The 13,920-nt window shown below is 44.4% G+C and overlaps 2 protein-coding genes across 4 annotated transcripts; both read left to right on the top strand.

The window, feature by feature from the left end:
* Nucleotides 1-2,087: 2,087 nt before the first annotated feature.
* Nucleotides 2,088-5,215, top strand: acot8 (acyl-CoA thioesterase 8). Of its 2 annotated transcripts, XM_018734146.1 has the most exons (6): nt 2,088-2,315; nt 3,119-3,255; nt 3,628-3,853; nt 4,271-4,428; nt 4,646-4,837; nt 4,923-5,176. In XM_018734146.1, the coding sequence occupies exons 1-6, from the start codon at nt 2,131-2,133 to the stop codon at nt 5,030-5,032; spliced, it is 1,008 nt and encodes a 335-aa protein (XP_018589662.1). In that variant the 5' UTR covers nt 2,088-2,130; the 3' UTR covers nt 5,033-5,176. The 2 variants fall into 2 exon arrangements, with proteins under 2 accessions (XP_018589662.1, XP_018589663.1); XM_018734147.1 differs by lacking the exon at nt 4,646-4,837 and having other exon boundaries at nt 4,923-5,215.
* Nucleotides 5,216-8,657: 3,442 nt separating this feature from the next.
* Nucleotides 8,658-13,911, top strand: srsf6b (serine and arginine rich splicing factor 6b). Of its 2 annotated transcripts, none has more exons than XM_029247810.1 (6): nt 8,658-8,846; nt 10,115-10,281; nt 11,912-12,033; nt 12,120-12,322; nt 12,539-12,616; nt 12,704-13,911. In XM_029247810.1, the coding sequence occupies exons 1-6, from the start codon at nt 8,740-8,742 to the stop codon at nt 13,143-13,145; spliced, it is 1,119 nt and encodes a 372-aa protein (XP_029103643.1). In that variant the 5' UTR covers nt 8,658-8,739; the 3' UTR covers nt 13,146-13,911. The 2 variants fall into 2 exon arrangements, with proteins under 2 accessions (XP_029103643.1, XP_018589661.1); XM_018734145.2 differs by having other exon boundaries at nt 10,115-10,248.
* Nucleotides 13,912-13,920: the final 9 nt, after the last annotated feature.

Genomic DNA, 13,920 nt, shown 5'->3' on the forward strand with positions numbered 1-13,920 from the left:
AAGGTTTTTGCCCTTCCCACGATTAAGGATTATGTTAATTGTATTGAAATTAGAAAAAGAAGGTTGTGGATAAATAATTTATGCTGCCTGTTGCAGACTACGGATGTCACGTACACAGGGTTGCTACGTCCTCCCTGTTGCCAGACCCTCTGGCTCCATCATGTCTTTTATCCTATGTCCTTGTCCCGTACAAGATGTCCCTGTTATGATATTTTGTCTCCCTTCTGTCGTCAGAAACACAGTATGTCGCCATCCTATGCACCATGTTTTGCGAATTGTTAACTTTGTTTTAATAACCAAGTTCGTGTTATGCAAACATATGATCTGACCAATGAGAAATTGTTAATTTAAAGGAATGTATCATTTTTGTTCAGGGAGCCCTGCCTCCCCAGCACTGGTCTGAATGCTGAATTTCTGTTCAATGATCTGCTGAACAGAACTTTATTGCTTTTATTTTCTTAATATTGTTAAGTGTTAACAGAATTCCCCGACAGTTTTCTTGACTGTCAGTGGTGTCCTTATGCGTCTCTCGCAGCACCACAGTTCAAAGGAGTCCATGTTTTTTTGTGCCAGTTCTTCAATATCCCGGTTTCAAATTACATTTACAGGATGAATCTGCAGGACTAGGTTCTGACTTTGTTAGGTTAGAAAGAGAGACGAGTCGATCATTACTCCGAGCCTCTTATCCGATGAAGAAGGTGAAATGAGAGAGTTGTAGAGTTTCATGGAGTTCTCGACTGGAGGATGGACCAGCTGGGAGTGAAGGATCTCTGTATTGGAGAGGTTGAGTTGGAGGTGGTAGTCAGACATCCAGGCAGAGATGTCCGAGATGCAGGCAGCAATGTGTGAGGAAATATCCGCAGCTCTGGAAATAAAAGAGACGAAGAGCTGGGTATCGTCAGTGGAGCAGTGGTAAGAGAATCTACGTTAGGTTATGGTAGGGCCAAGGGAAAATGTGTAGATGGAAAAGAGTACGGTGCCTGGCACTGAGTCCTGAAGAACACCAGTGCAGAGGGGGTGACCGGGTGCCCTGCTAGACCACTTGGTAAGATCTACCTGGCAGGTAGGACTCCAGTCATTTCAGTGCTGGTCCTCAGATGCCAAGATGGCCAAGAGAAGAGAGTAGAATCCGGTTGCAGACAGTGTCAAATGCAGCAGACGGGTCGGGGAGGATAAGAATTGAGGAGAGGGAGGCTGTCGTAGCTGACTGGAGCACATCTGATACTGCAAGGAGGGCAGTTTCGGTGGAATGTCTGACTTTGAATCCAGACTGATTACCCTCAATGGGATCATTCTGTGCGAAGAATGTAGATAGTTGGTCACAAGTTGCTCGTTTCAGAGTTTTTTTTTTTTGACAGAAAAGGGAGGAGAGAGACTGGCCTGTAGTTCTGGACTCATAGATCTATAAAAGGAGGAGAGTTCTGGACTTCTGGATCCATAGAGGGCTTCTTTTACAGTGGTGAGATTTGAGGGTAGTTTTGAGGGCAGATGGGAAGCAACCAGAGGAGAAGCAGGAGTTGATGATGTTGGAGATAAACGAGGTACGTTGGAGGGAAATGTCTTGTAGGAGAGATGAAGGGGTGGGATCGAGGAAGCAGGTGGTGGCTCTGCGTGGCAACGGGAGGTTGGAGATTTTACAATCTGACGTGGGTAGAAATGCAGAGAAAGAAACTTTGCAGCATGGTGGAAGCCAAGAACTTGTCTGTGATGGCGTACACTTGGCAGCTGGGTACTTTACCACACTCTGTAAATGACTCATCATACAGCAAAATGAGGAGTAAGGGTGTCAATTGCTGCCAGCGTAAATTAAGTTTAACTTTCTTACATGTCCAGTTTCATAGCCAGAGAAAAATGGGGTTATTATTGCCATCTTACAAAAAGAACACCATGCCATAGCACTAGCAGGATTATTATTTTTTTTAACTTTTTGTGGAATTTGAATACATATTGGGGTGTGGGATGCAGCATTTAGCTGCTACGGGTTTCTGAATTCGGGGACTATATTTATATTTGTAAGTATGCTACTGTATCTTCTCTTAGTACACATATTAGCCTAAATTCGTTCATTGTTTTAAACATTAGACAGCACTTCCGCGTTCTGGTCACGTGGCGACGTGACGTCACACCAAGATGGCTGGCGAAGGAGGTGCGGCTGGGAAATCGGTCGGAGACCGAACCGCTTCTCTTGCTCCGGCTGCCGAGGTCCCCGCACATGATGGCGTCTCCGCACTGCCGGCCGAAGACGCGTCCGACCTGCGAAGCTTGTTAATGACAAGCGTTTTAAACCTGGAGAAACTCGACGCTGACCTCCATAGGTGGACAGAGAGAGCGCTGCTGCCTGCAGCTTCACACAGTTTTTATCCAGTCATTGACATTAGATTTGGCCACACCGCCATGATGTGACACACATGATGAATCAAATTCATAATTTTCTCATCTTTCACTTTCTCTGTGAAAGTGTCATTTAGCAAGTCATTATTCTTGATTATTATTGTCTTTTTGTGACCTATGATATGTGTTTGTCATAGATTAGGTAAAGTACTAGATAACCAGCTTCGCAATGATACCAGTTTATTTACATTGACACTCATTTAGGAGCTGATACAATGATTACGAACATATGTGTACTGTATGTCTACGGGGTTTGTTCAAGTTGACTTACAGTGTCAGATGCGCTGCTCTACAGTCATTCACCCATTTATACACAAGAGCATTGCAAAACACCCACGCAGCTGGCAAAGTATTCACCAGTTCACCTGAAATGTGTGTCTTTGGACTGCGGGAGGGCACCAAATCAGCAGGGTATTCCTGCTGGATCAATTCGGTGTAATAATTGATCAAGGGTATTACGGTTGGAGGTTGGATTCGAGTTTGTGTTTGGACCCATGTCCTAACTCACAGCCCAAGAGCTATGTTGCACCAGCACTACCTGCTGTGCCACCATGCCCCTCGATTTTTTTTTAAAAAAAAAAAAAAAAACCTTTGCTACTTAATTTCATGCAAAAGATTATTTACATGGTGCAAATCTTAGTGGCTTTGACTTAATACCTTGTTAAAACACATTTTAACCATTACAGTAGGGAAACTGTGAGTATTTGTCATTCTGTGTTCCAAACAGGGGAACACACCACTGGGTCCCTCGCACTAGGCGCTTGTTTGGAGGCCAGATCATCGGACAGGCTTTGGTAGCTGCTGCCAGATCCGTCAGCGAGGATTTCTTTGCTCACTCCCTGCATTGCTACTTCGTTCGAGCAGGTAAGCTCCTGTTTGCGCAAATTATTATTTATCCGATTACAAGATGCTCTTCTCCAAGGTCACTTACAGTTTGAGGATTTTATACTGCGGTCCTTGCAGTGTTTTAGCCATTCATACAGGTGGAATTTTTTTTTTTTAACCCTGGGTATTGCAGGGTAAACACCTTAGCCATGGATACTATAGCAGGAGTGGGGATACAAATCTAGGTCCTTCAGCTTTCAAGGCAGCAGCTCTAACCGCTACGCCACCTACTGCCCCTGCAAATGCCCTGTGGTTCTTTACATTTCCATGATATTTCTTTGCCTTGCAGTTTGGTGAAAGCGTGCTTTGTTGTTTGAGGACAGGTGCTGAAATGCATGCCTTCTCTTGAAGGAGATCCCAAGGTTCCAGTCCTGTACCAGGTGGAGCGGACAAGGGATGGAAGGAGCTTCTTGGTGCGCTCTGTGAAGGCCATCCAGCATGGAAAGCCTATCCTCATATGCCAGGCATCTTTCCAGATCCAGCAGCCCAGCCCTCTGCAGCACCACTTCACCATGCCCACTGTGCCCTTTCCAGAGGAGCTGCTGACAGCAGAGGAGCTTATCCAGAAGTACTTGAGGTTTGCACCTTTTTTCCAGTATTACACCACAAGGTGTTTAGTGTGCTTACTTTTGCAAACAAAGAGCAGTGATTCAGCCTTTGAATGGCCTGTTTCTTACGTATAGCTTTAAGATAAAAACCATATTGATCCCAAAAGAAACGGCACCATTGTTTAGCAGGTATACAGGTGAGGGTTAGGGTGGATACAATACTGGAGTGGCCGTCGGAAGAAGCGAGACTTTTCCCAGTGGGCTGGTTTGGTTTTGACTGGGTGACTGAAAACTTCCTTGGGTACTACAACCAGCCAATCTGAGTGGCACTTGGTGGTTTTCATACCGGGTCTCTTTACTAAATATATACACAGTCCTCACTGCCGGGTGGATCTGGTGTTTCAGTTTAGGTTTTCACATTGAGTTTTGTTTCCTTCCCCCAACAGCAGTCCCAATTTGGCAGAGAATGCCAAACAGGGGCTCAGCAACATACTGGCAGAGGAGATTCCCATTGAGATTAAACCAGTGAACCCCCCTGATTTCTATGGGCACATTGCCATGGAACCTAAGAAGCTGTTCTGGGTTCGAGCAAGAGGACATATTGGTAAGATGCAGGAAAAGCAAGTGCCACTCATTCAGGAAATCTGTGGTTTTCAGCATTATTAGCAGAAACACACTTTACTCATAGTGATACCAATGAGGGGTCATAATTTTCGCATTATTTGCTGATCTCAAAGAGGCCTCGTTCTGATTAAATGAATGAGTGTTGAACTTTTGTGTTGAGCTGGCGCTGGCATCAGGTGGGACGTTTCAATTTGCAGGTGAAGGAAACATGAAGCTGCACTGCTGCGTTGCTGCCTATGTGTCTGACTTCGCCTTCCTGGGAACTGCTCTGCTGCCTTACCCACAGTATAGTGTGCAGTTCTCTGCCTCCCTTGACCATGCCATGTGGTTTCACAGCACCTTCCGCGCAGATCAGTGGATGTTGTACGAGTGTGAGAGTCCCTGGGCAGGTGAAAGCTGTATACTTTGCTCCAAAAGTAAAAATAATCCAAGGAATCTTTCTTTGACCTGACTACCTGTCATGTTGCTTCACAGGAGGCAGCAGAGGCTTGGTTCAGGGCCGGCTGTGGAGGAGAGATGGGGTACTGGCGGCTTCCTGTGCCCAAGAAGGAGTGCTGAGGGTCAAAGAAAGGAGTAAACTTTAGGGATGCCTCGGTGGACATTCCTAATGCCACGTAGTGCCTGATGCGTTTGGTATCGATTAATAACGCTTGAAAGATTGCACGTTCAAATCTCACCTCCAACTGTAATACTCATGAGCAAGGTACCCTAGAATTGCTCCAGTGACAATATCCAGCTATATTAATGGGTAAATAACTGTATGTAGCGTAACTTAACAATGTAAGTTGCTTTGTAGAAAACCATCAGCTAAACAAATACATGTAAATGAATGTTTTCTAAATTGCTCATAGTGTTTGTGAGAGTGTGTTCCACTGGTGTAAAGATGAGTTACCTTGCATTAAAAGCTGAACAGCATCTCTTTGGACTGTGGGAGGAAAACGGAGCACCCAGTGGAAACCCAGACAGACACGGGGAGAACATGCAAACTCCATACAGACTGAGCGGGGATCAAACCCAGACTTCGAATACAGAATATGGCACTGAAAAGCAAGTGTTTATTTAGTTTTCTATCACAACAAATCTTGTGAAGTAAAGAAGGCACACACACACAGAGGCTGAAACTGCTTGTCCTGAGTGGGGTCGCAGTGAACCGGAGCCTAACCCGGCAACACAGGGCGCAAGGCCGGAGGGGGAGGGGACACACCCAGGACGAGACAACAGTTCATCGCACAGCACCCCAAGCAGGGCTCGAACCCCAGACCCACCAGAGAGCAGGACCTGGCCAAGCCCATTGTGCCCCCCCCCTCCCAAAGAAGGTAATAATCAATTATTTTAACTTTTAACGGAAAATAAATGTTTACATTTCTGGAAAGTGTCAATGCTCCGCCACTTGACTGCTCTGTCTCACCATAACTGGAAGTCAAAGATTAGTCTTTTTGTAGGAATATTTGTACTCGACCCACTGTTCACCAAAAAACTGCATTTCCAAAACGCAGTTCTACAGGGGTGCTGTCATGGAAAGTTGCGGAGCAGCCGGGAATTAGCTTGATAGTGCAGAGTGCTTTTCTGTCTGAAGGGACCATCAAACCATCAGTTTCAAAAAAGACCTCCAGGACTAATGCATGCCAATCTCTGGCTAACAAAGCTGAAATAGATTTAAAGCACAAAAGATGTTCATCAAAACAACTGAACACCTTTGTGATCTTCTTCTCCAATTGCACCGACTTCATACATTCTTCAGGTCCTCCACCACCTAAACTTCATGCCTCTTTCACCTTCCAGTGTCCACTGCCTTAACTTCGCACCTCCTTCAGAAGCAGATTTAAAACACAAAAGACATTCATCAGGACATATCCCCTGCCCTGGTTCATATCTTCTTTGCATTCCAGTTTCCACACCCCAGCTTCACACCATGACCTGCCCAATCCCCAACACCCTAGTTCCACACACCTTTCAGCCTCTGCTGTCCCATCTTCACACCTTCTGTTTGGACATTGGTATTGGGCGATGACATCAGATGAATAAAGAATAAAAGCAACAATAAATAATCTACAGAAACATTCTTGTCCCATCTGAAAAAAGTTACATTTTACAGAGCCACCTGTGCATGTCTGATCACAACCTCCTTCACTGTTGCTTTTGCCATATCTACCTAATACAAGACCAGAATGAATGTAAACATAAGAAGACCAAGAAATGGATTCTGGAAACTCTACTGAGAATCTGCTCAAGTCAAGGCTAAAAAGCACATGCTGCCAGACTGTCATTGACCAAGTGCATCACCTAAAGCTCTGTAGAACTCAAGAGGAAACCAGCGTAAACTCCACAACAGAAGGATAGCTTAGATGCAAACACACTATTATGAAAGCGCTGCTTCTTCGTACGATACCACCATTTGGTCATGGCACATATGTTAAAGCAGTGACCTACTGATATGACATATTAAAAGCTACCAATACATTTATTTAGATGATTCTTTACTCCAAAGTCACTGGCAGTGTTGCGCTACTTATACCGATTTGCCCGTTTTTATAGCTGGCTAATTTTTCTGTATCAATTCAGGGTTAGGATTTTGCTCAAAGGTACTACAGCAGGGGGTGGGATTGAAATATCAGGCCTTCAAGTATGCAGTGAGAGCTCTAACCACTATGTCACCTGGTGCTTTTGAAGAACCTGTGACCCTGAATTGCAGTCCTTTTGACATCACATTAAGTAAAGTGCAGTGCCCCAGTACTTAGTAAGCGTTACCATGTATGATGTGCATCATGATGGTACAGCGGGTAGTGCTGCTGTTTCGCAGTACCTAGCTGGTGTGAAAGGATGTGGGTTTGATCCACACTCTGTGTGTGGAGTTTGCATGTTCTCCCTGTCTGTGTGGGTTTCCTCCCATAGTCCACAGATATGCTGTTCAGGTTCCCCCATAGTGTGTGAGTGACAGAGAGAGAGAGAGAGAGAGAGTGTGTGTCTCCCACTGATGTAGGGATGAGTGACCCAGTATAAGTAGTGTATCTAACAGTGTAAGTCACCACGGTGAATAAGGTGTGTGGGCTCATAACACTACATAGAGTTCATTGGAAGCTGCTTTGGAGAAAAGTGTCTGCAAAATAAATGTAAATGATGTGAAGTTTCAGATCATGACATCATTATATGTCCAGTGCTTTTTTTGAATCTCCTTGCTGTCCATATTATGTAGCCTACAAAGTAGTGAATATTGTTCTCTTATGTCTGTATTAAACTGTACAAGCTGCAGTGCAACAAATCCACTTCAGGTGTCTTTTGCAGGACCATTTTAATGTGATTTTCCCTTTTTTCTCTCCTCATCACCTCCACAGTAGGCTTTTTTTTTTTCCTAAACTTTATTTAATAAAGTTATCAATAATACACAACCAAAACAATACATTAAAATCCACAATCAAACAAACCCAACACCATTTTCCTACAGTTGGTCAACAAAGTTACTAAGCAACCATTACATAAAACACATTGTCAAGACAAAATCTTTCCCATAACAATCCCTTTCTGGCTTCAAAATATATAACTGACCCATGTCTTCCCCAGTAGGCTTATTAATTTTTCCTGTAGCATTTGGGCACATGTACTGGATGTGTTTTAGACCACTGTCAGTGCATTCTTATGAAGCGTAATATAAACAAGGGCACCACGGTGGCACAGCGAGTAGCGCTGCTGTCTCACAGCGCCTGGGTGGTCGAGATCACGTGGGTTCGATCCCTACTTGGTCTGTATGGAGTTTGCATATTTTCTCTGTGTCTGGGTGCTCTGGTTTCCTCCCACAGTTCGAAGACATGATGCTCAGGTTCACCCATAGAATGTGAGTGACAGAGAGAGTGTGTGTGTGTTCCACTGATGTATGGATGAGTGAGCCAGCGTAAGTAGTGTATCTAGCAGTGTAAGTTACGGTGTGTGGACTGATAACACTACATAGAGTTCATTGGAAGTAGCTTGGAAGGCGTCTGCTAAATAAATAAATTTAAATGTAATATAAAAAAGGGAGAAGAAAGAGGGAAAGTAGCGTGCTATTACAACAATTAATGTTGTTTTGCAGGAAAGGAATTTGGAGACATTTTACCACACGAGAAAAGTCCAGCTCCCCTCTCTTGTCTCCTGTCTCTTGGGGGGGCGCGCGCGCGCAGGCCGTACAGGCGCCATTCCGCACGCGCATGCTGACGTCACGGCCTGGTATAAAGCGTAAAACAGCGAGCGGCCGAGACCGTCTTCCTTTGGTAGTTGACGGTGGTGTGGTTTGTGCGCGATAGTAGCGGTAGTTGACGATATGCCTCGCGTCTACATCGGGCGACTGAGTTACCACGTCCGCGAGAAGGACATCCAGAGGTTCTTCAGCGGCTACGGCAAGCTCTTAGAAATAGACCTCAAAAACGGGTACGACGTACGTGAGGTCGCGCGGGCGGGTATTACTTCGCACAGTTGAAGGGAAAACTAAGTTTCAAACTTAGGTTTTTTTGTTTATTCATAGTTAATGTTCTAATTTTTACCTTGCTTCTGTTTAATTCAGTTCTTCTGTCGTGTGGGGGAAAATGGCGACGACGGTTGGAAAAAACAGGAGGGGGAGGGGTCACGGGGCAGCGCCCGGGGAGTCTGCATACAGGAGCTTGTGTGTGTTAAATAATACATGAACGGGGGAAAATTTAAAACGATAAAAAAATATGTGGTAAACGTTCGCATTTTAGGGTCTTTTTCGTGGCGGGAAAGGTGCGAACGAATACTAGGCGGCAGGCCTTGTTCCTGGGCACTGCGGCAGACACTCGACTCGGGCCTAGCCGCGGTCTGAGCGGAGAGATTGATTGATTAGTTTTGTATTTCGTGTTCTGTCGTGTCGGTCGTCGTGTTTTACAGTTAGTATTTAGTTCTATATTAATGAGTATAACTTTAGTATTGTACGTCAAGTTTTGAAGAGAAAATACTCATTGTCAAATGGTCTCGATGTACTGCGCGCGTGATGGGGAGGGGGGGGGTCGAGCCTCTCTGCTTGTTTGCTTTACTACAGGTGATCGAGGTGGTGGTACTTCCCTGAATTTCTCCAGTAAAAATCTCCAACTGTATAAATGGGTAAATTACTGTAAAGTGGCCTAATCTTGGCGTTAAGATGTTAGCGTCAAATGGGATTTTTATCGTTCTAAATAATCAGTGGTAATCAAGTTGTAGCAGTCTTACAGCACACATTTCAAAATTCATGGGGTTTTTAAAATTTGTAACTTTTAATGTGTGGTTTTCTATTTTAATAGACTTAACTGCTTCCCAATGCCAGTCATTTAGGTGTGTGTGTGGGCTTTTTTTTTTTTTTTTTAAAGCTAAATATTTGGCTGCAGGAGATGCGGTCATAAATCTTAATGGAATATGAATCTAAGACAAATGCATGTGTTTTGCCACTTAGTGATTTGTATAGAATTTCTTGGCTCATAAATAGGACAGTGGGGTCCTGTGACCAAAATGAGGTTTCCTCTAAAAGCATAGCGTGTTGTCTCTAAGGTGCATTAGGAGTTTGTGACATATGTATCATTCAGGAGATGCATTTAAAAATGTCATCCAGAGCAGACAAAAATGAAGATGGGGTTTCAGGAGGACAAAGCGCAGTTTCTATTTTTGGTCCCTTACCGGTTCTTGGTCTTGCGTTGTGCTCTCCCCCACAGGTATGGCTTTGTGGAGTTTGACGACACCCGGGACGCGGATGATGCTGTGTATGAGCTGAACGGGAAGGAGCTGTGCGGCGAGCGTGTCATCGTGGAGCATGCCCGGGGACCCCGGAGGGATCGTGATGGATACGGTGGGGATTACAGGGGTGGTGGGTGCAAGAAGGGCTGTCAGGTGAAAGATCAAAATAGCAAATTGCTTTGTCCCCAAGAAAAAGCAGACTTCCCTCAAGAAAATTTTTTTTTTTTTTTTTTTTTTTTTTTTTTTTTTTTGTGGGGGGGGTCTTTCAGACTTTTTTTCCCCCTCCCCCCCAGCCTTTGTCACATTGTTTTAATCAGAATATCATCTAAAAAGCATCTTGCCACAAATCAGGCATATTGCAAGTTTCATGTAACTTGCAAATATGCTGCAACTGGGTTTTTTTTTTCCCCTCCCTTACTGTATTGGGCAAGGTGGTCGTTCTCAACTTTTAAATCCATATAGTTTGCAGGCAGTGCTGAAGTTTCAGGATATTTCCTTTTTTTTTTTTTCTTACAGATTTTAGGGGAAAAATCAGTTGCTTAAACCTGTGCCATTACATTTTGAGGAACCTGCTAGGTGACATCTTGTCATTTGTTTTATGGCTCAATATTCTTGACTAAGGTGGATAAGATTATTTCACAAGGCCTCTTTCCATCAAGAGTGGGGGAAGGATTTTTAAATTTTTTTTTTTCTTTCCCATTCAATCTGAAAACTTTTCAGCACGGTGAAAGGAAAACTTGTAACAAATACAAGCCAAAGTTGGGTTTTGTATTCATGTGCTTGGGGAGGGGGGGCTTAAGTGTATTCACATGGCAGCTGTATTTACTTCACCGATATCTATCTTTGAGCTGCATATGAAGTAGCTGCTTTGGGCTCTTTCTCTGTTAAAAGAGGTCAGTGTAACTGTCAGTTTCTTTCCTCCCCAAGGAAGTGTTCAGCTGTCATGTAAATACCCATGGGTGTGACTGTGAAGATGCAATGTGTATATACCGCTTGAATTAAACATTAACAAAGTCCTTGATGTTTCAATTTGAAAGAGTCCTGTGCGGGCTGAGGCTGAGTCCGAGTCCATTGAGGCTAAGATGACTGCTTGTCCCGTTTGGCCTTGGCTTTCACCTTACAATGTGTGTGTGACCTTTGCCCTTTGACCGTTTGGCTGACCTAACCGGAAGCCATGATGACCGCAGCCTTTTGCCAATAGACCAGGTTGATGGTGAGGAATCCCATTGGTTTTTATGTTGGAAAAAAATATGGAGAGGTTAAAGCCAAAACAAGATGTTAACATCAGTCTATTTTAGAGTGGCTGGTTTACAGTTACATGACAGGCAGTGGTAAAGTTACAAAGGTGTACTCTTACTGTCTGATAGCTTTGAAAAGCTAGTTGCTGACATCTTTCCATGATGCCTACCTGAATTTTGCTTTTTCTTCTCCTCCTTATGAAATATTCTTGGGTCTAGGGTCAAATTTTCTAAATTGCATCAGAATGGTAAGATTAAGTGAAACCAGAATTGCTTTGCTTTGTGAAGACTATAAATTGACATTGCCTCAGTTTTTGAAGGATAAAAGTGGCTTTGAAGTCTCTGCCAGACATCTAGATCCTTAAGGTGAAAATGGCCATTTCCCAAGGAGCAAGTAAAAACAGTCCTTTGGGACAGAAAGATATTGGCCTTGTTATTGCTTCCCTTTTATCTTTTTATTTTTCAGCACCATCTTAAGTCGTCTTTATGGAGTTCCAGTGTACCATGCTGACTTGCTGTTTTATATGTTCTTTAAAGGTAGTAGTGGTTACAGCAGCAGAAGCCGTTCTGGCCGAGACAAGTACGGTCCACCAGTTCGAACGGAGTATCGCCTAATTGTGGAGAACCTGTCCAGTCGTTGCAGCTGGCAGGACCTCAAGGTGAGATGCTAGACACGCCTCCCGAGCACAGCTAGTCAAATTTTGTGCCTGGTTGGCTTGGTGTTTCATGGTGTCCTCCATTCCAGGACTTCATGCGTCAAGCAGGGGAGGTGACCTATGCCGATGCTCACAAGGAACGCACCAATGAGGGTGTCATCGAGTTCCGGTCGTACTCCGATATGAGAAGAGCCTTGGACAAGCTAGATGGGACTGATATCAATGGCAGGAAGATTCGCTTGGTGGAAGACAGGCCACGTCGACGTCGGTCCTACTCTGGCAGCCGGTCCAGGTGAGAGGGTTTAGAAGAAGCTGCATGTTTGATGGCGGCTACAGCGGTGCCACATGCTGACCGCTGTCTGACTATGGTAATTTACTCATGATGCGAATAAACGGCACTAATACAGGCTGAATTTCTGGTAGCAAGTGAATGCTTTGAGTTGTCGTAGAAGGCTTTCAAATCTGTTCATTGGGCCAAACTTAGTTGTGCTACTGCACTATCTTGCAGGTCCCGTAGCCGAAGGCGTTCTCGTAGCAGAAGCCAGAGGAGCAGCCGGTCCCGTAGCAATTCGCAATCTCGATCGCGGTAATGGATTTTTTTTTTTTTTTTTGTCTCAGAATTTATCAGTACTGATATATTTGTGGATCACACTGAATGATTGTGTTTTGGCAGGTCTCATTCCCAGAGTAAACGACAATCTCGCTCCAGGTCTGGCCACAAGTCCCACTCAAAGTCCCCCGCTCGCAAGTCTCATTCCCGCTCCCAAACCAGGAAATCCAACTCTCGGTCCCGCACCAGGAAATCCTGCAGCCGTTCTGTGAGCCGTAAATCTCGGTCCCGTTCCAACACTCGGAAATCACGTTCTAAAAGCCGCTCCAAGGTAAAGTCTGAACGTGACTCCCGGAGTGCTTCTAAGGAGAAGTCTGTCAGTAAGAAGTCCCACAGCCACTCCCCATCTCCAGTGGAGAATGGTAAAGGAGAGCGTGCAAAGTCTGCATCGCGCTCTTCCTCTCCTCAGGGTGGCAGCCGTAACTCCAGGTCTCCAGTCCAGCGATCTGCTTCCCGTTCTCCATCACGATCCAAGTCACGCTCCAGATCTGCCTCGCAGGACTAACTGCTCATGACCTACTCTTGCTTTGCTGTGTAGTCCCACTTGTTTGGGCTTCCTTTCAGTTTTCACTGCGCTACTCCTGTTGCTGGCATGCAAAATTTGGTCAGTCTTAAATTTAGTCCTTTTGTCTAAACACTTGGTGCCGAACCTAATAAAATGAATGGAGAGTTTGGGTTGGGACAAACCTGTAGGATGGGTGCTTGTGGCACCCCCACGCCCCTTCACATTTTCCTGGTATTATTGGGGTGTCGTGCCCCCACCCCTCAGCTTCATATTTATAACTTCATCAAACTGAATTTCTTCAGGAGGTTTGTAACTATTGGAGGGGTGCCTAGGTCATAATCCCCTTGCTGTTTCCTATGGTTTGTAGTGTACATCACAAGTTGTACAATCCTTAATTTAAGGAAATGTATTATGTTTTCATTAGCTTACAAAATTTGTGTACTATATCTGAATTTGTTTAGCTTTCTCTGAATTTCATGCCCTTTACAGCAAAAGTCCTCCTCTGTAAGGCTTTGTTATAGATGTTACAATCATTGCTTGCTTTTTTTCATTGCCCTTTTCCAGTTAATGTCAGTGGCCTTAGCTGACCTTTGTAATAAATTCCTTTTGATACACTGCAGAAAAGCAGGTCTATTCTTCTCAATAGTCAGGGATTCCCCCCCCCCCCCCCTTGTTAAAAAGGGTCAAGTGAGTTTAACTATTGTGCTCATGTTTGCTTTAATTTGTAATATGTTGTGTTCAATAAACATGTGGTGTTTTGATTGTGTGTTAGAGG

Source organism: Scleropages formosus, chromosome 22 (genome assembly GCF_900964775.1).
Source record: "Scleropages formosus chromosome 22, fSclFor1.1, whole genome shotgun sequence".
NCBI classification, from domain to species: domain Eukaryota; kingdom Metazoa; phylum Chordata; class Actinopteri; order Osteoglossiformes; family Osteoglossidae; genus Scleropages; species Scleropages formosus.